Source organism: Marmota marmota, unplaced genomic scaffold (assembly GCF_001458135.2).
Source record: "Marmota marmota marmota unplaced genomic scaffold, marMar, whole genome shotgun sequence".
Lineage (NCBI taxonomy): Eukaryota > Metazoa > Chordata > Mammalia > Rodentia > Sciuridae > Marmota > Marmota marmota.
The window spans coordinates 17,723,259-17,748,534 of NW_026000108.1; the positions used below are offsets into that span (position 1 = coordinate 17,723,259).

Here is a 25,276-nt window from a genome sequence, read left to right on the forward strand (position 1 = left end):
GGGGGGGGGGGGATGTTGCTTTTGTTGAGAATTATTGGCTTAAAATGATCTCATGTGAGATTAAATTAAGTAATCCTTGTGTTTGGGGCACTAAAAACAATTCTATCAGTTGTTGAAAGTTATATAGGGAAAGAAAGGAGAGTCCCTGTGTAGATCAAACATCTATAGGTAGATAAATGACAGGAAGCATCCTGAAGAAATAAACGGGGAGACCCCATGTCGGCACCCCACAGCAAATATGGGAACCTAAGGCCAGGAAGAAAGTGGTCCTTTTTGAAAGTAGGGAGGCACTAAGGACCACACCTCTATCCCCCACCATTATCTCCAGAAACCGTGGCCTTGACCCAATATGGAACAGTGGATTGATTATTAGATAAGAGGTCTAGAGATGGACATTTTTTAAAGCACTGTTTATTTAATGCAGCATGACTTAGAATGGGCCTGTAACCTGACAAGTGTACTGAATGAGGAATGTTCAATTTACCAGTTCTAACCGGCCAAGTCCTCACATGAACTTTCTAAGACCCAGCTGAAAAGCCTGGGAAAGTATAGAAACCACAAACCTTCAGCCGTTCCTCCCCCTCGCTGCCCTACCTGAAGCATTCCTGTGAGACCCACTTAATGCTCCAGAACTGTTACAAGATCTTCACCCTGGGCAGAGCCCCCATGGCTGACAGACTGCCCCGGCCTCCACATCAACCAACACCGAAGGGAAAGATTCTGTCCTATTTTTTAAATGTATTGAGCAAAGAAGCAGCTTCATACATGTTTCTAAAGGATGGCGATCACCCGAATTCACTGTTTCCCTATTTTAATCAATGATATAGACTTTGAAGTCAGATACATTTAGAATTTAAGTGCCATATTTATTTGTCAACTGTGTGACTCTGGGAAAATTGTTTAACCTCTCTGAGCCTCCATGTCTGCATACGTAAAATGGGAACAATACTAATAGTACCTAAACAACAGGTGGTTTTGAGGAATGTGTAAGATGACAGGAAAGTGTTCCAACACATTGGCCTCTGTTGTCATTACTATTATGGTTGTCAACGTTACTATATTCATCCTTCACTCATTATACAAAAAAAATTTATTCAGCAACTTCCATGAGCTTCTAATTGGTAGAAAAACTCAATTAAAATTATAATATTGACTTTCTTAAAGACTCGGAATTTTAATCTCAAATAACATTGAAAACAACCAATAAAGGTCTTCACTGGTGGGTTTCGGAGGCTTTGAATAGAGTCAGCACATAGTAGGTTCTCAAAAAAATATTAGCTCATGATGATAGCATTGGTAGTTCTGATATTGAAAATTAGGTGATTTTGCAATCTTGATTCAATTTACTTGTAAGTCCCTACAAGAAATGATTTATTTTCAAGCAAATGAATGCTGATCTTGCAAGAAAGCACATCTATTCTCTAAACAACATGTTCATCAGGGAAGGGTAACATTCTTTATTATAGCATATAATAAACATCCAGAGTCTGGGAGGTAATTCTCACTATTGAAAGGAAAATGAATATTGACTAATTTGTAAATATAGATTAGATCTGTTGAGTTTATAAATTTCCACCTACAAAGAAATTAGTGGTATGTACCAAAAATATAAGAGTAATAGTCAACACTGCTCACCTATTTGATAAAAAAAGGTAGATTTCTAAACCCTCAGTTTAAAATTTTTCTTCTTATAATATTAATTTATATTAGTCACCATTTACGGCTAAGACTCTCTCCATGGGAAATTGGAATATAAACAGGTTTAGACTTTTGTTCTTGTCATCAATTCTTTCACAACCCCGTGTATTTCAACACAATTTAATGCAGTCTGTTGTCAGTTCTCAGCCCCTTAATTATCAAAAGAAAAAAAAAACTGTTTGTTTTCCAAAATATTGTTTCACCATCAAAAAGAAAGTATGACAAAAACTCTTTTGATAACCATACAGTAAGAACCCAAGATGTTTTCAGGCCTATCCCATGTCAGACTGGCCCAAGCCAAGGTCAAGGAGAAATGAACTTTCCAAAGGAGGTCCTTACCTCAAATATGTTTGCAGGCTCATTGCTGTACTGGTTGGATATAATTTCTGATTGGTCGCTGCACCACTTGAGTCCACCCAGAAAGCTGTCTGTGTCCAAGTCGTTCACATCTAGTTCAGAAAGATCAAGCTCAGGAAGATCTGGGCAAAGAGGCTGGTCTTCACCAACCAGAGCAGCACACTGCAGGAGGCAAAAAAGAAAAAAAAAAAAAAAAAAAGCTTTCATTAACTGCAGGAATGTATTAAACCACAATAGCATGTGATAGGAATTAAGCCTGGTTAATTCAACGACACCACCAAAGCTGGCCTCTGAGGCTTTAATCACCAGGGAAAACACCCTAAATTCTTTTCCCACTTGGCTCCCAAAGGATACTTTGCTTGATTTATTCCATGCAAAATTCCATCTCTAAATCCAAGATAAGTACTTCATGAAGTCCTCTCTGAGTCTTCCAGTTAGAAAGCCACGGCATGTTTGTACCGCTTGGAGAGTTAGCCCTTATCACATCAGACTGTCTTGTGCTTAACTCTATGTAAAATCTTACTCTACCCTGAGAGTGTAATCTCTTAGAGAAGAACACAAGCTTGATTTCACCTTGGAATTATCATGCTTTACTGGACTTTCCCTAAACAACTGGCACGTGAAAAACAGAAGACAGGAACTACATGAGGAGAGCTTTCTCCACTTAGACTCTTTTTAAACATTGTCATCCTTATACTTCATTCAGCAACTAATGATGCCAGGCCTTTGACTCATCTGTGGTCCTCTTGAATTATTTCTTAAATCATTTACTCTCACTGACTTTTTATGAGTTACTGGACTTCATCCTTAACAGGTCAAAGCAGGTTCCTTGCAATGAAGAACAAAAATCATATTTTTTTTCTATGCGGCCTTTATATCTCACTCTGAGTTACTTATAAGACATGGTGTGTGTGTGTGTGTGTGTGTGTGTGTGCATTTGGGATCACCTGGCACCTGGAGAAGAGGAGTCACAATAACAACACACCACAATTATATTTTGTTCATCATTCAGGTGTATCTCAACTATGTTTCAAATAAATTCAAAATAGCTATTTTCGTTCGGAGTTATAAAATTATTTCAATATATTGAAAGGTTTAAAATATCCTCTACTGCAGCTGGACTGCTTGTCCCCAAGGCCATTTTAGATTGCCATATTCTTTTTCTTCCTTGCGTGTAACAGATATCACTTAACGGCCCCACCCTGGTGCTTTCCAAGGAAAGTGGACCCCATTACCAATGAAGTGGTCTCCTAGAACTGAATCAGCTAACTGATGGCTGATTCCAGGCTGCATACCATAAAGAACCCTGCAGAAACTCCTACGGCCAGGGTCTGGGGATGCCAGAGTCATAAGGACATTGTCTACCTGTGGGCCAAGCTGTCTGAATCCAGGCCTCCCACTCAGAAGCAGGACCCTCCTGCCTCTACCTTACGAGGTCAGGAGAGATGCTGTCCAGTTGTTCACATCCACGCAGTCCTTGGGCATGAAGTTGCAGATATCCCTTGACATTTAGATTTTGAATAAGTTTTATGTAGATTTCTTTTTCCTCAAGCACCCCTGTCATCCCTGGCAGGCTGCATTACACGGATCATATGCAGCAGTGTGATGATAAGCCACACACTGAGAAGTGGGGCCTGGGTAATGGAGTGGGCAGTTAGTAAGAGAAGAATGGGAGGAGTCTGCAAATCACTGCAGTTCTTCCCTAAGGCCACCAGCCCCGTGAGGTCCCCAGCTGCAGGCAGAAGGTAATAGAAGGAAAGGGCTGTCCTCTCTATCCAAACTCCTTCCTTATCATTTTATTGGTCTTTCCTTTTTATTATATGAGCCCAAAGTTACAGATCAGTCTACTCAACTAGGTTGAAAGCAATGGAAGCTAGACAGGAGAGAAGATCTCGTCCCAGTCCAATGTTCTTGTTTTGTTATGGGTGTTACACTCCCCGGGCACATTCTGGCCCACCCTGCTTACAGTCCAAGCACACACGCTCAGCGTCAACTCTGCTTCGACACCATCCATTCAGAGGCAAGGGGAGCACTTTGCCCACAGTGCAAAAATACTAAGCTTTCACTGGGGGATAGTCCTTTAAAATAATCAAACATAAACAGCATCAACAAATAAAAATGTTGGCTGTCTACCTCTGCCTTAAGTTCCCGTTGTGGAGCTCAGGAACCATGTTTTGGGAATACTGACGGGTCATACCAATGGACTGGTGAACAATATCTAACTGCCCTCTCCAGGCACACCCTGTACAAAACCCCAGAACTTTCCAGAAACGTGTAAGTCCCTTTTGAAAGCCATTGACTAGACCAGGTCAGTTTGTTGTGTGTTACTGTCTTGTACACATCCTTCTCTCTCTCCTCCAGTTCTCCCTCTCCTATTATGCTTTTACCTTATGGTTCCAAAAAGTGCCTGTGCTCTTGCCAATGTTGACATGCTAATAAGATCAGTGCTTCTGAATGTGGCATTATTCTGCTAATCTAAAACACATTAGTCGTAGCATGTGTCCCTGTTATTAATTTATATTTGGCCTTTGGATGGTGGCAGACACAGTCCGAGCCCTGTAACTGTCCTCATCTGACACGCTGATATTTATGACTTCCCCATACATCTGTAACAGGTGTGCTCGACTGCACTCACACAGCCTCGTTCTAGTGCCTCCTTGCAACGATGACAGCTATGTCACAACTGTAGCCTTAATTTTATAATAAGATTTAAGAGGATAAAGCAGTCACTAAACACAAAAGGCTAATTATTGTACGTTATTTCACCCCAACAGACTTTTCTCTTAGTTAAGAAGGAGACAATAAATTAGCTTAACTGCACTGATGATAATGAATCATTATAATTAAGTATAATTCTCCATTAACCTTTTGGAGGTTTTGATGGTAAATTTTAAAGAGAGAGAAAAGAAAAAGTGGACTCAGCCACATTAATTATATTAATGAAAAAAAGAATCTTAACTTCTTTAAAAAAAAATTAGTCAAGACAAGGGAAGGGGGTGGCGAGGAGGGCCATAAAGAATGACAGTCTTGGTGGAGTGTATGTCATGTGAATTGAATCTATCAATCTTGGTAACCTTACTGTACATCACCTTCATTAAACTGTGAAACACGGGGACTCCGAGCACCTCCAGTGATATGGGCCTTTATTAACCAGTGTGCTGTCCTGTCATTATGTGCAAAAGGGCATAAGACGTTTTAGGATGACAGCAAACATTAATGATTCAAAAAATGAAAGTTGCCTACGCTACCTGCTGCTCTAATATTTGAAACTGGCAGAGGTGATTCCCAGAGCGGCTGTCTCGAAGGCAGGGCTTCTAGCAGCTGCTGCCTACAGTGCAACAGCGACTGGCCAGCCACAGCGGACCTGCGACTCAATCCACGGCTGGACAAGGAGCCCAAGACCTCTCCCCCTTCAGAAAAGAAAACGTAAAAGGCCACCATTCTGAAGGGCCTGGATACTTATTGGAAAACGACTGCAGGAATTCCGGTAGTTAACATTAACCTTCCTTATTTCCATATGAGCTAGTTCCTCAATCAAGTAGCAGCATCAGGAATTATGCATGATGGAAAAACGAAACTACAGCAGCAGAGACCCACGGTGCCAGCCAGACAACCACCCACAGGACACTCCAGGCTACTCAAACAATTAGGACTTTGAAGCCACTTAGAACCCCGACTCTTAATCGCTACAGGACATATGAATTCTCCATATCTATTCTGCCTTACCGAGAAATCACAACAAGATAAGAAGGATTACAACCCACAAAATACAATCCACCAAGGCAAGAAGGGCAGCCAGAGCCAACGTTTGCAAACCCAGCAAGGAGTTAAGAATCCAGGGCATGCCTCGCTAGATAGGAAAAATGCATTCGCAGCCGGCCTTGGCCAAATTATTTTCACTTTAGATGTGTATCGCCACACCACATGCACATCTTATTTAATCAAATCACGTGTGGCACTTGATCCTCCCCCTTACCCTACGTGCCCCCAGCTACCCGGAGGAAGCACTCGCAGTCCTTTGCCAGTTTCATTGTTAGCAGCAGCCCGGATCCTCCATGCAATTCAATTCGGGTCCATCTCAGCAGAGTCCTCAGAAAGTTTCGCTTGTTTCCCAAGTTGCCCAAACTTTCCGGGAACATTCCATTGTGCTGAATGCAAACACACCGAGGTCCTCCATCCCTCAGCTAGACTCCAGAGATTACGAGGAAACCGCTTGCGGTTTTTTTTCCCCCTATATGAATTGTAGCCAGCACAGACTGTGGAATTGATGTATTGCCGTCTATTTTTACACAAGCAGTGAGCAGCTCCACACACGGTCCTGCATAAACTCTATTCTCTCTCCGGCTTCAGGCAGCTCTCCGAGGTACAGGGAGATTTAACCATTGGCTTCCCTGCCACCACCAGCTCAAACAGGAAACCTTGCACTATAAGGCTTTTTTTTTTTTTTATCCCTGACCAAATCTTTCAACCACACATAGGAGTTTTAAAGGAAGCAGCAGCAGCATTTTATATTTTGTGGGAAAAGCAATCTAAGACAGTCCAGCAGGAATGTTTAGGATTTTGTAAGTTCTCTGTCTGATGAACAGAGAAAGAAAAAAAAAATCCGGACTAGAATCAAAACGGACTATATTTGAACGCATCCATTTTAATATTTTTATCTTCATTTTCTTATAAATAGAAATGGCATTTTTCCAACCAGGCCACTAAACACCACTGGAAAGACTTCAGCTTCTGATTCATATCAATATCTTAGAGCATAAATATTGCATATGAGTAGAAACAGAGCCAAAGGCACATGGAAAGAGTTTCTAACTGCAACAGATACTGATGACAGCAGCTGAGCTTTGATTTGCTCAAGGCATCTCAGAGCCACCTTAAAATAGCAAACTTATTGGAGTTAAGATAAGATTGAGATTCCCTTCCAAAAGCTCCCGCCCCGCTCAGGCTACTTTTCTGCCTCCTCTCCTCGCCCAAGCCCATCCCCCCTTACAGGGATAATTGCATCTGAGGGAAGCTGCCGTCCTGGCTGCAATGCCTGCGGAGCCCAGCCCCAGCTCACCTCGATGTCACTCCATACAGAGTCCTGGCTGCACATGTCCCACGCCATCCAGCTCCTGAATGACGCCAGTCAAGCTTTTTCAACTCCAATCCACAGTGACACCGAGCACACACTCATGCAGGCAACCAGCCCCTTACTGAGAGTGAACTGAAGGCACCTGTCTTACTACAGTCCCCAGTCACATGACAAAGCTATTAAAAAGTAGGCTGGGCTGTCACTCACCCAGCCTCCCTTCTCCTGTGCAGCTTGCTGCTCAAACTCCTGACGTCACTCAAAGGCAGCCCTCTGCCTCAGTGAAGTAACGCTTTAAAAAAAAAAAAAGAAAAAGAAGAAAGAAAGAAAGAAAAGAAACACTTGGACTTTTGGAGGTTTCAAGCATCATGCTGTGATTAAAGCCAGCTTTGAATGCCACAGACTCTAAACGGAGCCCTGGCCATATAATAACTAAAATCCCCTGCAATCTTTTTTTAATTTATTTTTCCTCCAAAATGAGCAAGGGGCAAAGCTCCCTGTTTCACGACAGAACAACTATATTCTTAACTAGTATGTGTATTCTCATAGGACCGTAAGATCTCCAAGTGGACCCAAGCTCAGTTTGGGACTAAAGCAAGAGCTTATCACATGATGCATTTTTATGAGACATTTTCTAATTGGGGGAGTGTTTGAAAGCAGCAAATGAGGCATTTTTTGCTTGTTTAATCAACAAAACAGCCTGTATTTGTTAAGGTATAAACAAACTCCTCTACCCAGAAATCGGTTGTCCCCGTGTGGGTAGGGAACACCAGCTCTGGAATTGTTACTGCAGTTTGCTCTGCTCCATATAAGGAGAGCAAGCCACAAAACCTCATCCTTTCAGCTTCCTTCTCATTATTTCCATTTCTTTCATAGGCTCCCAGAAAACAAATGTTAGTAAATACAGTCGCGGCTGCTGTGCTGAACAGCTCCGGCTTTCAGCTGCCTTCTTCCATACATGTAGCCTTTCCTCCCTGACTGCCTTAGGGTGCCTTTTTGAATAAACATTGGATTCCAACCCTCGTGCCCTGGGTCGTGCAGTTTGCGTGCAAAATCAGAAATGTCCATGGAGTGAAGGGAAAATATCCACATGCCATTAGCAGAAATATTCACTTCTTGAGCTTCACTGTTTTATTATTTCTCAGCTCGTACCTTGAGACAATGAGGGCTAATGCAGGTGCTACTGTTTTATGATGACACTACATATTGAATACATAACAAACCCAAGGTACTAGAGACAGCGGAAAAATACTTCCCATAACATTACAGTGGTCAGACTTAACCCTTCCAAGTTCCAGAGGGATGTACACAGGTATGTATCTTTGGGAAGACAGGTTTCATGGAACTCCAAACCCAATAGACTTTTAAAAATCAGCTTAATTCTTTTACCAGACAATAATTTGTCTGAAAATAAAGTTCCCAGGTATCTAGAAATAATTTTGAGAGCCCTATTAATTTAAATTCCTGTTCTACTGAGGTTGATTTAATGTGTTCTTTATTGTATATCTCCTTATGAAGAAAAGAAAGTGGTGGTTTTTCTCTAACACATACTTTAAATATTAAGTTGCTCAAATTGTAAAGTGAAAGAAAGAAATACAATAAAAAACAAACAAGATAAAAAGCCACCAGACTACTGTTTCTTTCATACCACTTATATTAAAGACTTCTCTCCTCTGATATCTGCAACAAGTTGCTAGTAAATTTCTGAATAATTGTGATTAAATTGACAAGTTTGTCATTACTGGACATAAAAAGATGGCCAACAGCTTTGACATTTTAAGTGAGCTGAATATATTTGCCTGGCACATTTTCCCTTATACTTAGCAGAAAGTTGCTGTAGTTTTAATTTTCCATGTTAAAAAAAATTAAAAAGGAATATACAACTTTGAGAATGTTTTCATGAAGGCAAATAATGGCATTACTTTGTGTTCCCCACCCCACCCCCCAAAAAATACTAATTTTCCTCCCAATTATATTCTTACTTAATGTAAAACTTCAGTAAATTATTAAAATTCAGGACAAAGGTCATTGGCTCTACCCTCAACACAGTTAACTGTGAAATAATATTGGTCATTTGGCCAAGAGAAGTCCATGTTTATTAACTATTATCAAATGATTCCTGCATCGTGAGAGTCACTGACGATTTTCTCTGTCTCCATCCAAAGATGGGCAACCACCATGCTTTTTTAAAAAATCCCATTCACACCTTTTAGAGACGTTCCTTTACACTAGAGCATGTTGCATTATTGTTTTTGATATTTTAACCTTCACACATTGTGTAGCTGCGGGATCCATGCTCCTCTTTTTTTGCCACCTAATTCCACTTCTTAAAACGGTCAGATCAACATAGCCACCCAGATGACAAGTGGTTTCATATATGCTGTATTTTTAGGAGTCAAAACATTGCAAGGTCTCACAAACTCCAGCATATTGCCTTCCTCCCCCCCACCTTCCATCTCTACTAGTATAAAAATCCAAATTTAAACCTATTCGTAGGACAAGTTAGTACCTGCTACTATTTCTTTTTTAAGTCTCAAAACTATAACTCAAAGGGATATTTTAAAGTTCTCCTAATTTGGTTAATGAACTCTTCAGATTAAAAATTCTCTACTGTCCAGTTTTTGTTTTGTTTTTTTTTTCTTTCCTCAGGAGAACTTAAAATTGTTAGTTGCTCACCAACCTTGGTCTTTTCTGGCTCCCCAGGCAGTTTCTATATTTAATTCTCTCTCTGCCTTGACGGCTGATCTTCCCCTCTCCCTGCAGCCTCTCTTCCACCCCTTCTACAACTCTGCCTCCAAGGTTTCCAAATGTTTGATTCAGTCAACGATAATCTATGGAAGCCTTACTGTGTGCCCAGCAATCCATCGCAAGGACTGCTGAGAGGGGGTATGACTGGGACACAAGGGACCTTGAAATTTTAGGGGGATGACAGACCTGTGGAGAAAAAAAATGCCATGAAAAAGCAGTATCATTTTCTTCAATATCCAGATTTCTTTTTCTACTCTTGAAAGCACACTCTATTTAGGTACAAGGTCCTTTCACTAACCACAACGAATCTGCTCCAAAACAACCCCATTTGCTCCCAACAATAGGAAGAGGTATTTATTAACATCTGTTGGATGCCTATAATATAGTATATCTACACAGGGCCTGGATCCCACCCCCTCATGGAATCCACCACTCAATAGTCCTGTTAATGTATTCCAAAGTCCCCACATTGGTGGAGGCGGGAGAATCTGTCTTTTGAGTTGATAGGGGGATGGTGGGGGGAGAGAGAAAGAATAATTCAATTCAATAATTCGTAAGAACAATTAAATTCTATAACAAAAATATTTGAAGAAGTGTTTAAAATTTGGGTTTCTTTCCCCACTCCTGCCCCCAAATTACAAGCTTTGTCCATCATCTATATTTCAGACAACTTCCCATTTCTTTTTTATTTTGTAATTATTTTTTATTTGTAGTTGGATATACTACCTTTATTTTATTTATTTTTATGTGGTGCCGAGGATCGAACCAGGGCCTCGTACATGCTAGGCGATCACTCTATCATTAAGCCACAACCCCAGCCCAACAACTTCCCATTTCTAAAAAATAAATACAATCAAATTGGAACACTCAAACTCATTCCATAGACTATAGCAAAAACACTTGGTGTCAACATTGTATCCAGGTGAGCACAAAAGGAAACTCCGAAGTAAATACTATTAGTATAAACATCTCTTTGATTTGTTCTTGTAGACTTACAATGAGAGGAATAAATTTAAGGTGGAACATTTCAAGGAAGAAAGGGAAAGAGGAAGACATACAGCCAAACTTGCACAGGCTAGTACTGAGATCGTCACTTCAAATTCTACATGTCCATCAAGGTAGTCCTAAAACTTCCCAGGAAAGATCATCTGTGCACCCATTTTACAACTAAGAAAAATCAGGCAGGTAAGGGTGAAAAGCAGTTGAACAGAGTGAGCAGAACCCTCCCCAAATCTAAGGCACATCAAGGACCTCTGAGATCACTTTGTATCTAAGGAAGTGTCTGGAAAGAGGTATTCCTGAGAATTCTGCATGCCTGGAACAATTCTCCCAGAAATAAAAGAGACCTGCCCAGAATTGCTAATATTTTTAAAGTTAATTATTGCTTATGGCTATTCAATTGCTGGCTCTTAGTTCCTAGAGGGAACCATTGATCCTTTGTATCCCAAGTCCATTTCTGAACATGTATTTTGGGTCTCTGGTTTGAAGCTGAGATTTTGCTGGGCACAAAATGTGGATGCAGAGTAGGGAATACCAAAGATCTTTATTCTTATAAATACTCTCAAATTAAATCTTATTTTACACAAACTGCCATGGTGATGTCAATGTGAGCAAAGAACCTTTGGGAAAACCATTTCAGGAAGGTTGGTGGACAACATTAATGCCTCCTAGCACTTTTTTTTTTTTTTTTAATAAACAAGAGGTGATAGACAACCACAACAATATAGCTCTCATCTCCAATAAAACCTTCTTCAGAACAGACCTATGTGCTTTTGGCATTTTTCATATTACAACAAAAACAATGTGAAAATTAATCTAAGTTGTAGTCAGTGGACTAATATGAACATAAAGCAAAACGAGAACACAGATAAGTAAAGGAGTAATAAAAGAATGGTTAAAATCTGATTTTATCATGTGCAACTCAGTCATAGTTGTGAATGTACAGACATTTTTATCTACCTTAATTATTTTGGATTAATTCACCTATAATCGAGTTCCTGATTATTGAGGCAAGAAATGTTCAATAAGGTTATTTACCAATGTTTTAGCTAGAAGAAAAAATAAGGCATACCACATTTTATTTAATCTGGCATTGTTTAAAATTTAAGATGCTACTACACCTCAAAAACATAATATTTCAATTTAAAGAAAGATTTCATCCCACTAGCTGCAGTTAATAAGGGCTGGGGAAAACTAGGGTTTGCAGATTGTTAAATCATAGTCAGGCTGTTCCCCTGGCACTGTTTTTTGGAACTTGGTCCTAATTAGCTTAAGTTTTCTTAATTTTAAGGGAGAAAACTATATTTTGCACACACTCTCAAAAAAAAAAAAAAAAAAGGATGAATGAGTGAGATTCTGGGAAATTCTTGGTTTGTTCTTTTTCTTTATCATATCAGACAGAGCCTTGGAAGAATTGTGGAGTATTTTTCTTTTGTTTCTGTTATAGACCTTTTTAAGCACTTTGATATTTGTATTTTATTCTAGAAGGATAACATATACACACCTCAAATTTGGGAGAAGTTGAAAGGAAATAAATTCTTAAGAAACAATGAGCTTTAAGGTCTTGCTAAATTTTGTGGTAATATGTAGAATATTACATGATATTTGCTAACTCAGTTAGACACAGGACTTTTGAAGAAACATCCTTAATGAAGAAGATCTCCTCTACAATCAACCTTTACTTTTAGCAGTGCAGCAAAAAGGCAAATAAAAAATGCCAAATACTACTGGCAAGATTATAAATGGGAACATTTTTTTCTAGAGAACAAATAGGTAATATGTATCAAAATATTTAAAAATGGACAGCCCCAGAGAGACTCAGAAATTCTACTTCTAGGAATTTATCCTAAAAAAAAAAAAATAACAGAGGAATGTATACAAAGATTTTTAAGGATCCTCAATGCTGTATCATTTACATTTATGTTGCTCAAAATGTGACTGAGATGTTACTGTCCACTCTGATACACAGTTAAGTAAATTATAATGCAGTATACATACATATATACTCAAGGCTTCATTAAAAAACTGAAGAATACGTTTAGTAGCATAATGGGAAATGTTCAATATATTTTGGGTTTTATTATTAAACTGGAAATAACTATAATCATAAAAAGTTTATTTCTAAATATATATAGTCAGGAGGAAAGAAGATGAGGAAGAGAACATAAATGAGCTGTTTATTGTAGCTGATGAAATTATAAGTCCTGGTTAATTTTCTTTGTGTGCTGGTGCTTTTCTGTAACTTTCTTATTCTCTGTGATAAATAAGGATAACTTATACATTCAGAATATCTATTCATCTTTGAAATGAATAGGGAGATTCAGTATTAGGGTGTGCATTCTTGACATACAGGGAAGAGAACAAACAGAAACAACCTCTGACATCCCTTATCTTTCTCATATATTCATCATCTGTTTAAAATGTAGCCATTTCTATCACACTGAGTCTAGCAGCTACTGCACTCAGGCTACAGGCTCGGGAGCAGCACTGAAGAAAGCCACTGCCTGACTTGTAGGAACCCTATGAGGCCTGAATTATAGGGTCAGAGAATCTATCCACCACCACTAGCCACCTCAGACATGGACCCAAACAACTGAATCCCGGATGTCCTTACCGTCTTCACTTTGTCTCTCAACACATTATCAAGTCATGTTAAACTCTCCCTTCAAAATTAAAATTCAAAATTCTTGGTCGGGTTAAAATTTCATCCATTTATAGAAAAGCTTCCACTTTTCATCACAGCTTACTAGCATAGCATATTGTTTAGAGACATACAGCAAAAAATGAAAGAAAGAAAGAAAAGAAAAGAAAAGAAAGATGAGAAAGAACAGTAGTATCTTTAAAAAGTCATATAATGAAACTCTTAAGGAGATTTCTCAGCAAGAGAGTCTTGTCTTCTGGCTAGGGAGGCAGAAAGGGCAGGCAGAGAAGACTTAGGGGAAGAACTGAGAGAGAGGTAGCTTTCATCAGAGACACCTGAAATTGACTTAAGGAGGAAAACACAGTCCAAGATTCGAACCAGCAACTTGGAAGTGAACTTCTAGAACACTGCTTGTCCAGAAATGGGGAACCATCTGTGTAAAGGCTGTCATGCTGCAACCCTGCTTGTGGGTGGGGAGCTCACTCGGAGAACTCTGCAGGTCACACGAGGGACTGACCCACCTTCCTTCCCCTGGAAGTCTGACTATATCCAAGAATGAAGGCTTCATGACCACTTTAGGTATTCTTGAAGTCTCCTGGGTTTCTCCTGCACATCTCCCTTCCTGCAATTGGGTGATAATTATTTTGACCATCAATAAAAAAAAAAAAAATCTTATGTAATAAGGGGAATAAGGAGGTTGAAACCAAGGCCATATGGCTTAAGTTCACATAAGGCTCAATTCTGCCTAATATATAGAGTGACGCTGAGGCTCTTGATTCAGCCCAAAGTGGAAGGCAGGATGAGCTGGAGGAACATGGGACCTCACTCAGCCATGTCGCTCACTAGCCATCTGACTGGGGGCGGTTCCCACAATGAATTTGAGCCTCAGTTTCCTTTTCTGTCAAAAAAGATGGCCAGATTCAATTACACCAAAAATATTGGCCAGCTCTGAAGTGCTGTGTGTGACTGCATCCCAGCCAACTCGGGAAGGCTTTGCTGCACAAGGTGACTCCAAATGTGTCATTGCACGGACGCTGGGAATCAGGGACAACATGCAAGAAAGCTAACTGGTGGTAAACTTTGCTGAGAAAGCACAGCTTTATCGCACTACAGATATTTAACTACTAACCATTCTAGAAAAAGAACAGAAGAAACCTGGGACTATAATACTTTAAAGCTAGCTGTTGGCTAGAAGGAGGATGTTTTCTATACACATGGGTTTCTTACAAATCCCAGGTAGCTTACCAGAGAAAGGCAGCTCTCATACTGTTGATCATTAATTCTACCAAGTGGCACAAGTCACATGTAAGACCAAGTGTCTGTTTGCACAGTAAATGTGAGAAACACACAACTGATAGTTACTGTTTTCTTACATCTGCATATGTGTGCAATATGATATATCAACATGTGCTCTGGTTTTGTGAAAAAAAAAAAAAAAAGAAATAGTGTTACTCAGATTTAGAAAAGAAGGTGGATTCTAAATTTAGGATTTTGTAAATATGAGTAAGTTTTGCAGCATCTGGGGGAAATAAGGGTTTTAAGTCACCCCTTTTCCCTCCTAATATCAGAGTGCTGCCCCCTTAAATAAAAAGATCATTTTATTTAATAAAATAAGATCCTATGTCTTTTTAATTTAGGGGGGAATCACCTAAGAGATTACTGTAGGGTGTGGAGAGAGAAAAGAAGGTGATATGCTGAAAATATTTTATCACGACATTATGAGCAAATATGTTAAATCAAGGCCATGTCACAGGATGGATGGCTTATGTATACCTGAGGGTTACAGAGTTTTACTCTTCAACTCTTTTCTTTCTACATGGAAACCCCTGTAGCAAGACATAAAGGGTTTGAGCTTCAGTGCTATCCTGCACCACCCAGCTTGGAGGTTTCCTTCTAGGGCTGAATGAACAGCAGCAGGCACACTAAATTCCCTACCAGAGAATTTGGAGAAAGAGCAATGATAACGTGGAGTAGGCAAAGTTAGACCAGGTAAATGATAAACCTCAGTCAGAACAATGGCTTGATAAACCACCGGCTCCTCCCCTCAATGCCCTGCTCTCACGAGCAAACTCACCAGCACAACATACTTAACTTCACATTTACCTGCCACTGAAGAAAAGGAATTAAAAAAAAACTAACCTAAGGAAGCCTGATTTCTGTGCCTGTAAGACAATCTGCAAAAGGAACTTGATAGGAGTTTCCCTTTTAAACAAACTATACTATAGAGTCCAGATTGCTCTTTGTCCGAGTGGAGGATCACAGTGGATTCTTTTCCTACCTCCTTTCAAAACAAAAATCCCTAACAGCTCTGGGATGGAACTTTCTACCATCCATCTTAGTAGATTTCTTTCCAGGCAGGACACCTAAAAATAGGCCACACCTAACCTTTTGCACAGCCGTACAAAGCAATGAAGTGGGAACTCCGGCCCGGCGCTCTCCCGTGGGTATTTTCAGCATGTGTGCTCTTTGTCTCTCGATCACATTACCCAATGTCACATATTACATAAGAACACAAGACAAGAGTGGCTCGCGGGGACCTGTCCTACCTGCAACCACTGAGGTACCGAATCTCAGAGTTGTTATTTTGTCTTGAGACTGAATCAAACAAAACATGGCTAATAATCCCCCCATTTAAAAAATTAATCATTAATGTTAAATAAACCTACAATAAAATGTCTGTTGGGTCTCCAATACTTCAAAAGCTTGAGAATGAGTGAACTGCTCTGTGCCAGGAAGTGGACAATAACTATATAATGTGACACTCAGACTCACACACAAAGAGTGCCTTGCTTATGATTTCCTTTCTACGAAACCCCGAGGTAGACATGTCTAATCTATGTGGCTGGACGTCAGGAGAGAGGAGGCCCTTGTTGGGGGCAGGAAGCCAGGCACGACAGACTCTGGGACCCAGTTGTGGTCTCCTTGTTGTTAGTGCTGGTTATATGGGCTTGAGCAGTTAGGAAAATTCATTGATCTGAACCCTAAGGGTATGGGCACTTTACAAAATCCATATTATATTTCAATGAAAAGTTTAAAATACACAAAGAAGTAAAAGAAATATTTCTATACAAAAGTATTTTTCTTTTTCTTAATTAAAAAAAAATCCCCCACACTCAACTATCTTCTTTAATAGGCCACTAAACCACTCAGACAAATAGCACTGGGTCAGGAATCAAAAAACCTGGTATTGGGGTTGGTTTTTTTTTTTTTTTTTTTTTTTTGACTTTAGACAAAGCCACTAAACTTTCTAGATCTATTTTCTCTTCTGTCAAAAGATGGTACAGGTTTAGGTGTTGTCTGCATGAATTTCTTGAACAAATACAATAAGGGAATCTCCCAAATCGAAACTATTAGTACTTTTATCCTTGCTTCAAAGTTCACTGTTGAAGGAGGTCATTGACTTGGCTTGACGATGCTGTTCCCCTCTCTGAGAGCATGGACCTTAGAGTCACCTGCCACTTCTAACCCACCTCTGAGGTCTCAAGTATCTGAATTGACACTAGCTGAACCTCAAGCCCATTATTTTTTAAAATGGCAATGTAAATGCCCACTTTACATGTTTGGCGTTGGGGTTAAATGAGATTATATGAGTCCAGTGCTTGGCATAGAAGTACTCAATAGTGATACTTGTTATTCACGTATGAGTATTTAAAACTCAGTTGAAAATCAAGCAATATTATAGTGGATGTATGAGTTTGCATTTTGCCTGGCTTCCTTATCTTAAAAAATAAATAAGTAAAAATTCTAGAAGCTGAGCAGAGCAGAGCAGACTTTCTCTTTAAGTCCTATATTAAGCTGACTTTCTATGCATGACAGAATCATCACAAGTGGTGGAGACACAGGGATGCCAAGTGCCTGTTGGTTTCTCTGATTACATGAAGAAAAGAAAAAAAAATAGAAAAACAAAAACCACAGCTTCATACCAGTTCTGACCTGACTCTCTCTCTAAAGAGACTAGAAGCAGCAAGGGCAGAAAACAGATTTGATTCCAAGAGGCCGGCCATGATGTTATTTGAACCAAGAGTCTTTCAAGAATCTCTCTGTTAAGAAACAAGACATCCATATGGTGCATGAAAACTGACAAGACACCGTGAGTTTGCAAATGTGGGAGGAATCACCAAAGTATCAAATCATGTTAAATGATGATATCTGAAATACACACAGAAGGCAGAATGGAAAACAAAGCCAAGGGATCAAAAAAATTCAACGTGGGGCTGGGGTTGTGGCTCAGTGGCAGAGCACTCACCATGCTGGGTTTGATCCTCAGCACCACATGAAAATAAATAAATAAAATAAAGGTATTGTGTCTGACTACAACTAAAATACACACACACACAAACACACAAAACTCAATATACAGCCAATTTTAACCCCAGTGGCCTATCAGCTACATTTTCTCGGCATTCATGTCTTGAAAATATGTGGACAATCATACAATCACTTTTTCAATTGATAAAATGACATAAAGGATTTATTATATTTCATCATCCATATTTAAGGGTTCTTTAAAGTAATTTCTCTGTGTAATGGAGTACTGACAAGTATGGAGACAGGTTGAACACTGTATTGACCAATCCAGTAGCCACTAGCCACAGGGGACTCCTGAGCCCTAGAAATGTGTCCAGTCAAAATAGAGATGTTCTATAAATGAAAACCATGCCTGCGGTTTCAAAGTCTTGCTATGAAAAACAGACTGCAAAATATCTCATTAATAATTAATAGATTGCATGTTGATAAAACAGTTTGGATATATTGTGTTAAATAAAAGATATTGTTAAAATTAAATTTATCTGTTCAAAATGGGGTTACTAGAAAATTTAAGGTTATATGCAAGATGTGCATAATATTCCTATTTGACAGTGAATTTAAATTACCAGGGATATCCTAGATGCAAATCAAATTAATGAATTACAGGCTTAAGGAATTTCAAAACTAAAGGAGTCATAGAGGTAGAGCAGAGCCACAGGAGGGCACAACTGCAGGGGGCGCCACTCCCATCATAGTCTAAGGAGTAATCTGGGAGCTTCACATGCTCAGCTTGCATGGTCCTGTATTAAATGCTATGCAATCCATCCTCCTTACAAAATCATTAGGAATCCCTTTTAGAACATCCCTGGGGCAATCCCATAAATCTTTCCAGCACCTTCTGCACCTTTTCAAAACATATACATAATAATGAGATGCAAATGTGTAAAGTGAGGTTTATCCAGTATTCCAGAACTGGGAGGGTGGCAATAGAACCAATTGCATTGTAAAACTCTAATAGGAGGCAGGAGATGGCCAGAGCATCACCCAGGATGCAAAGTCCAGATACATACAAGGATGCAACGTTCTCAAGAAGACTCTTTAGGTCCTGGAGACTAGAGGCATTTTTCCGAGGGTAGCATTTACTTTAATTACCCTCTCTCTTCCAAGGGAGAAAAGCCTGTTGTTGCATCTATAATGTAGTCTTAGTTTTCGATGCCAAAAATGATTCAGTAAACACAGTTATGTTATGGTATACTATTTCTTATTCAGTACTCAAATTAATCTCAAGGCAGTGCTGGCATTAATTCAATTTGACGCCTGTACTTAGGATTTCACATAGGTGCCTTCATCTAATTCTTCTTCTCAACTAATAAAATCTTAATTCATGGTAATATATTTATTTCTAGCTCAGTTCATGTTAAGGAGTGCAGTACTTTACAGAAAACTAATTAATATCAATCATATATTATAACACTTTTAATGGTTCAGAGGAAAATCCTACACTAGAGGAAAGATTAGATGAACCAAGGGGTCTTAGCCTAGCCTATTTACTCTATTTTTAGAATTTGAGAAAAAGATACCAAGCATCTTTTCAGATATAAATTTAATTGAAAGTGTGCATCATAGGAAGGCTGGGAATTAAAAACCCTGGTACTGATCCCTAATAAGACATTGATTTGATGTGACCCAAGAATGTAATTTATACCCTCAGATTCTGTTTTCCACCTATTTTGTGTAATAACCATATAATTTGCAAGTTGGTAAAGATATTCAAATTCAGGTGCAAGCCTCGATTAAAATAATGAACAACTTCACTAATAGCAAGCCTTCTGCCTCTGCCGTTGTTGGTAACGATTCTATTTTTATGAAATGTTTGAGTAAAGTTGATGGCATCATATTTCCTACAATTGTATAGTCAGTGGGAGAGTTGGAGTGTGAGCCCCTGACTGTGACACAAAACCTACTCCCTGGAGATGTGCAGCCAAGTGGCCCTCGTACTTCCTTAGGGAGCTACATTTAAAAGGCCTCATTCCCTCCCAGGCACCAAGAACTGGAAGAATGAGTTACACACCTCTGAAAAAATCTTTTTTTTAATATTTATTTATTTTTTTTTAGGTGTAGATGGATACAACACAATGCTTTTATTTTTATGTGGTGCTGAGGATCGAACCCAGTGCCCCATGCATGCTAGGCGAGCACTCTACCACTGAGCCCACATCCCCAGCCCCTGAAAAAATCTTAAAACAAACAAACAAAGACAAATGACCACAATAGATCGTCTGAAATGCACAGTCATAATATCCAGTCTTTTCTAATTAGGCATTTCATTTACTTTACAACAATTTCTTCACTTTGGTACACTACCAGCTTAAGGAATAAACAAAAGCATACTACAGATTAATCTTTTTTTTAATTGTTTCTTTGATAATATAGAGATAAAACTCCAAATCTGATAAATATTTTTAAATATTTAAATATTTTAAAAATATTTATTTTATTCATTTATTTATATGCAGTGTTGAGAATCAAACCCAGTGCCTCACACATGCTAGGCAAATGCTCTACCACTGAGCCCCAGCCCCAGCCCCTGATAAATATATTTTTTTAAACTCTCACCCATAGAAATAAAGCAAAGCCCCAAATAACAACAGCGCAAAAGCTCTTAGGTACAAAGATAATTCCTCCTGATACTCACTTCCAAAATTGAATCCATAGACGATAACCCCAGGACGAGTGTCATTCATTTTACTGCAGTGCAAATACTTGAATCACTAGTTGGGGAAATGCTTGCAACGGGGGCTTACACTTGCTACTTTTTAATTCACAAGGGTACAGTGACGTACGAGGGCACCTCAGAGTCACTGCTCAATGAACTCCACGATAGGGCACAAATTTGAAACCTAATCTTAGCCAGATATGGACGTAAGAGCAAATATGTACAGTATCATGTGCTTCCCAACAGCCCTGAGTCTCGAGGGAGCTCTCTGACATCAGCAGTTGAGACAGGTGGTTCCCTTTCCAACTGTGGAAAATAAACCCTAGTGCAGAGGCACTAAGTAAATATAGCAGTACTGTAATTTTTCCTGGGTGCACTCTCCTTGTGGATTCTATCCTAGGATGGTACTTTATCCAACAAACCCGTTTGGGGCATACTTGCGTGCCAATAACCGGCTACGCATTTGCCAACAGGTTGTTATTGGCATTAAAACTACTGGGAAAGGCTCTGCTTTGCTGTCCTAGTTGGAGGAACTACAGTTTTCCTCCTCTGGTTTATTCAGAATATGTAGTCAAGTGACTGCCCAGACCTCTGCTGGACTATGTCACCCTTTGTTCCCTGTTATTAATACAACTCAACAGAATGACAGACAAGAGTCAGACCATCTTAAAATCACATGCATAGGGCAGGTCAATACCAATCATATCCAGTTTGAGTCTGCCAGCTAAAATCAGCTGAGATGGACTGAGCCCTTTGTGGTCACAACTATTTGCTTTAGAATTTAAGAATGACTAGCAGAAGGGCACCCTGTAACGTGTGTATAAAATTACTTAATTCAGCTTCTATTTCCCTTTCGGAACATAGATACTTTTACACTCTGACAGCCACTGGCTCTTAAAGCATTCTCCTTTTTGTTGTATCGCCTTAGAAACACAAATCTTGTTCCCTGGCAGCAGCCTGCTAAGTGCTGTACCACAAGCCCAAACTAGTTCCCCCTCGCAGCTTTAATTCACAGTAAGTGGCATGAAAGGAGGTCAACCCTCCTCAAAAACACTCACAGTTCTTTTCGACTTCAGAATCTATTTCAGAAAGCCACATTCCCTGGTATGTAAAGAGGGGCTGCGGTTTTGAGACTCAGACCCTAACTATCGACAACTTTTTGGAATGGTCTACACAGGGGCAAAAGTAGGGAGATGATCTGAGTTTCAACTCCTGATCCTAGTTTTCCGTGAATTCAGAGAACTCGGAGACAAGGAAGGCGGCAACTTCTCCCCTATAACCTTTTCTTCTGGAAACTGCGATGGCATGCATACATGTTATGGCTTTTCTCTCCGGAGGTGTTCATTGAATGCTTAACTCAATAATGCCATCTTAATCCTGAACGTCTCCATGGTAACCTACGACTGTAATAAACAAGTCTAAAGAATGGAAAATGAAGCAAAGTCCTCCTGCTGCCCCCTAACCTCCAACTTGGAAAAAACCAGGTCCTCTCTGCTACATAGTCTGTAGGTCTTTCGGCAAGTGTGAAAGTAAGTGTCATAAAGAAATGACATCAGCTTTTGGTGCATGCATATTTTGCCAAGCAATATGCTAAGCAGTTAGGTGGATTATCTTAATCCTTACCCTAATGGAAGGAGTAAGTGCTATTATTCTGCTGATTCTAGGGATGAGTTCACTGGACGTTAGAGAGACTAAGAAACTTTTCTAAAGACAGAAAACAGGTGTGTGGGAGACTGAGTTGTGAGGCCAATTCTGTCTGACTCCAAACATTTTGCTCTTACTGACTGGCTGTGCAGAAAAATGGCACATAACTTATATATCTAGGAATTTCACCACAAATCGAAAGGGAGCCACAGTTTCAAGTTCACAAGGGCAGTAAAAAAGCACAAATATCTAGCTAAAACCACTGAGGATATTTGAAAAATAGATTAAGAACACAGCCTACAAGTTTGATCAGACACCCTGCTCTGATCAAAGGAAGACCTTCTACAAGTGTCTATGAACTTGATCTGATGTGTCACTTAAGAGAATGCAACTCTCTCTGCAGTTCAACCTATAAAGTGAACTTGGGGTGTTTGATTCAGGACACTGAAGAGCAACCCCAAAGGAGAAAGGGCTCTGACTATAATACCGCCCTTCTCTTTAAATGAAATGAAAGACTCCTTTTGAAGTGGCAACTCCAAACAAGGTCCAGAGTTAACACATAATTAGAACACAAGGCAAACCATATTTTGAAGATGTTTTATATGCTACAAATGAGCATGCAGGCCAAGTCTATACCATGAAGCATATGTAATCTGTTTATCTAATCTGGAACAGATCTTGACAAATAGACCATAGTTTCACCTGTCAGCAGCAATATTAAAATCAACTTCTAATGGATATTTTATAAACTTTGCTTGGAAAAGTGGTCAACTATGACAAGGTCACATAGTTTTGGGACATTCAAAACTCTTATGGTGCCAGTCTTTAGAGAGAGGCTAAACTATGTGGTTTTCAAAACTCCTCTGATTATAGAAATGTAAAAAAAGAAAAAAAAGATAGAAATTCATTGAACCTAAAGAAATGTGGGCTTTGGGGATTTCAAGGCCCTGGTTTTACAGCAATTATAACTGAGGTCCAAAATACCTGCATCCTCTGGTAGACCTTTGGGCCAACAATGAAAGAGTGTTCAGAATAAATGGCCCAGAACACAGAGTCAGAGTAGGCTGCCTCCCCTGATGTCTGCACACCTTCTGGAGCCTGGAAGACCAAAGGCAATCTGGGATGGCCTATGGCTATTTGAGGAAGTAGGCAAGGGAGTATTCATTCTCAGCTAACCACAGCCACTATCACTACCACACCTAAGACCAAAACCAAAACCACACTGACTTGTATAACTTAGTGAAAATGAAAAGTTGCACTCTTTTGGTTATGCAATATCAAGAGCATTAGGCCAAGTTCACATTCATCATCCTTTTCTGTTTATGCAAATTATGCTGCCAGGAACACACACTTCAAACAGAATGAGAGCTCAGGTGGACATGGAACACACTGGCTGAGCTGAGGTGTCCTCACCAAAGACAAACAAGCAGAGACAGGACCAGGAGTGTGAAGTCCACTCTGTCCACACTACGGCAATACCACAGATTGAGCTGATCAGCTTGTCTTGAGTCTCAGTGTCTTCCAGGTGGGAAATGAGAATAATATCTAGCCCACAAGCTTTTCATCAGAATCCAACAGGATTATGTAAAGGACACACATAGATAAGGAGACCTCCAGAGTGCCTGGAGGTGGTGCCCATTTCCTCCTTTAAGAGGCTTCAACTAGTTTTCTGTCCTCACAGCTTTCCTCTCTCTCCTTACTCAGGGATATTGATTATAAAATATGTGCAATAAGCTTCTGTGCTTTTTATTCCTTGGAGTAGACTTGGGATTTACGAAGACACAAACACAGGGAAACGCTCATGCTTCCATTTGGGTGCCTTGCACATGGAGAGGAGAGGAGGCAATGCTGCCCAGAGCACAAGGTAAGCCTGCACAATAAATGCGTAAGAGAGAGGCCCTTCTAAAGTCCAATGCATGAAAGAAAAAAAAAAAACAACTCAAAACCTTTGAAATGGAAATAAAATGAGATTGGATTCACAAGAACCAATGCTTAATCATTGCAAGTTTGGGCAAATAGCTGAGGAAAGATACTGTGCAAATTGCCACAAAACAAGCTCTTTTAAAAGAACTAGTAGCAATGCCTGTTTCCAATTTCCAACATCTCTTTAGGTTTTTACAGGAAAAAAAATCATCAAAGATTACATATAAAATATCAAAACTTAAAAAAACCTCCCAAACCAGGTGAATTCCCCATGGGGGAAAAAAAAAACAAAACTGAAAGTTGGATTGATTATAAGCACTGAATGTCTGCATCATAAAATGACTCTATAAATGCCCAGAGTTATAAATAAGTAAAATAAGTTGGTGACATAGGAGAGAAGAGATATATTCATAAAATCCATGTGTTATTTTTCTAAATATTATCAATAACCACTGACACTTGAAAGAGGACCAGAGAACAGAAAAGAAAATATCATCCTGCTTGGAAAAATTAACCACAAGGAATCTGTCTCTTCAATTCATGTCTGCAGTTGATATTTATAGTCTTAGACAGTAACTTTAGACATGTCCAAGGGTGCACAATGGACTTCCTTCTCCCTGACATGAACTCTGCCTAGTATATGCTGAGTGTTTTTTATCTGAAGTGCTTGGGACCTGAAGTCTTTCAGATCCTTTTTTTTGTTTTGGATTTTGTTTTGGATTTTGAAATGCTTGCATATATGGAATGAGATATTTTGGGGATGGGACTCAATTCTAAACATCAAATTCTTTTATGCTTCACATAATGCCTTATACATTCTGAAGAGTAATGTCATACAATACTTTTATTGCACCTGTGTTTGGGCTGAAACTTATCAGCTGTGGAATTTTCCACTTGTGATATGATGGTAAGTTTCAAAAATTTGGCTTTCAAACTTGGAATGGGGATGTTCAATCTGTAGATATTAACTATTCAGACTATTTTCACTTTGTAAAGCTAGATAAAGATGACCCTAAAAAATTAAAATTAATCTAAAAATTCTTGAGTAAAGAAATTCCAGTAAGCCAGGTGTGGTGGTGTACACCTATAATCTCAGGGGCTCAGGAGGCTGAGACAGGATGATTGCAAGTTCAAAGCCAGCCTCAGCAAGTTGACAAGACCCTGTCTATAAATAAAATATAAAATGGTCTGGGGATGTCCTCAGTGGGTAAGTGACTCTGAGTTCAATCCT

The 25,276-nt window shown here is 39.4% G+C and overlaps 1 protein-coding gene across 5 annotated transcripts in view; it reads right to left on the reverse strand.

Annotated features, from left to right (window-relative positions):
• The window catches only part of Ppargc1a (PPARG coactivator 1 alpha), a 438,089-nt gene that overhangs the window by 87,283 nt on the left and 325,530 nt on the right, over positions 1-25,276 (reverse strand). For 2 of the 5 annotated variants that reach the window (XM_048784279.1, XM_048784277.1), the window contains exon 2: positions 2,038-2,217. In XM_048784279.1, coding sequence (XP_048640236.1) covers positions 2,038-2,217 — 180 coding nt within the window. Of the gene's footprint in view, positions 1-2,037; positions 2,218-6,050; positions 6,885-7,114; positions 7,312-20,457; positions 20,575-25,276 lie in introns of those variants that run through there. The other 3 variants (XM_048784278.1, XM_015482001.2, XM_048784276.1) reach the window with 3 other exon arrangements.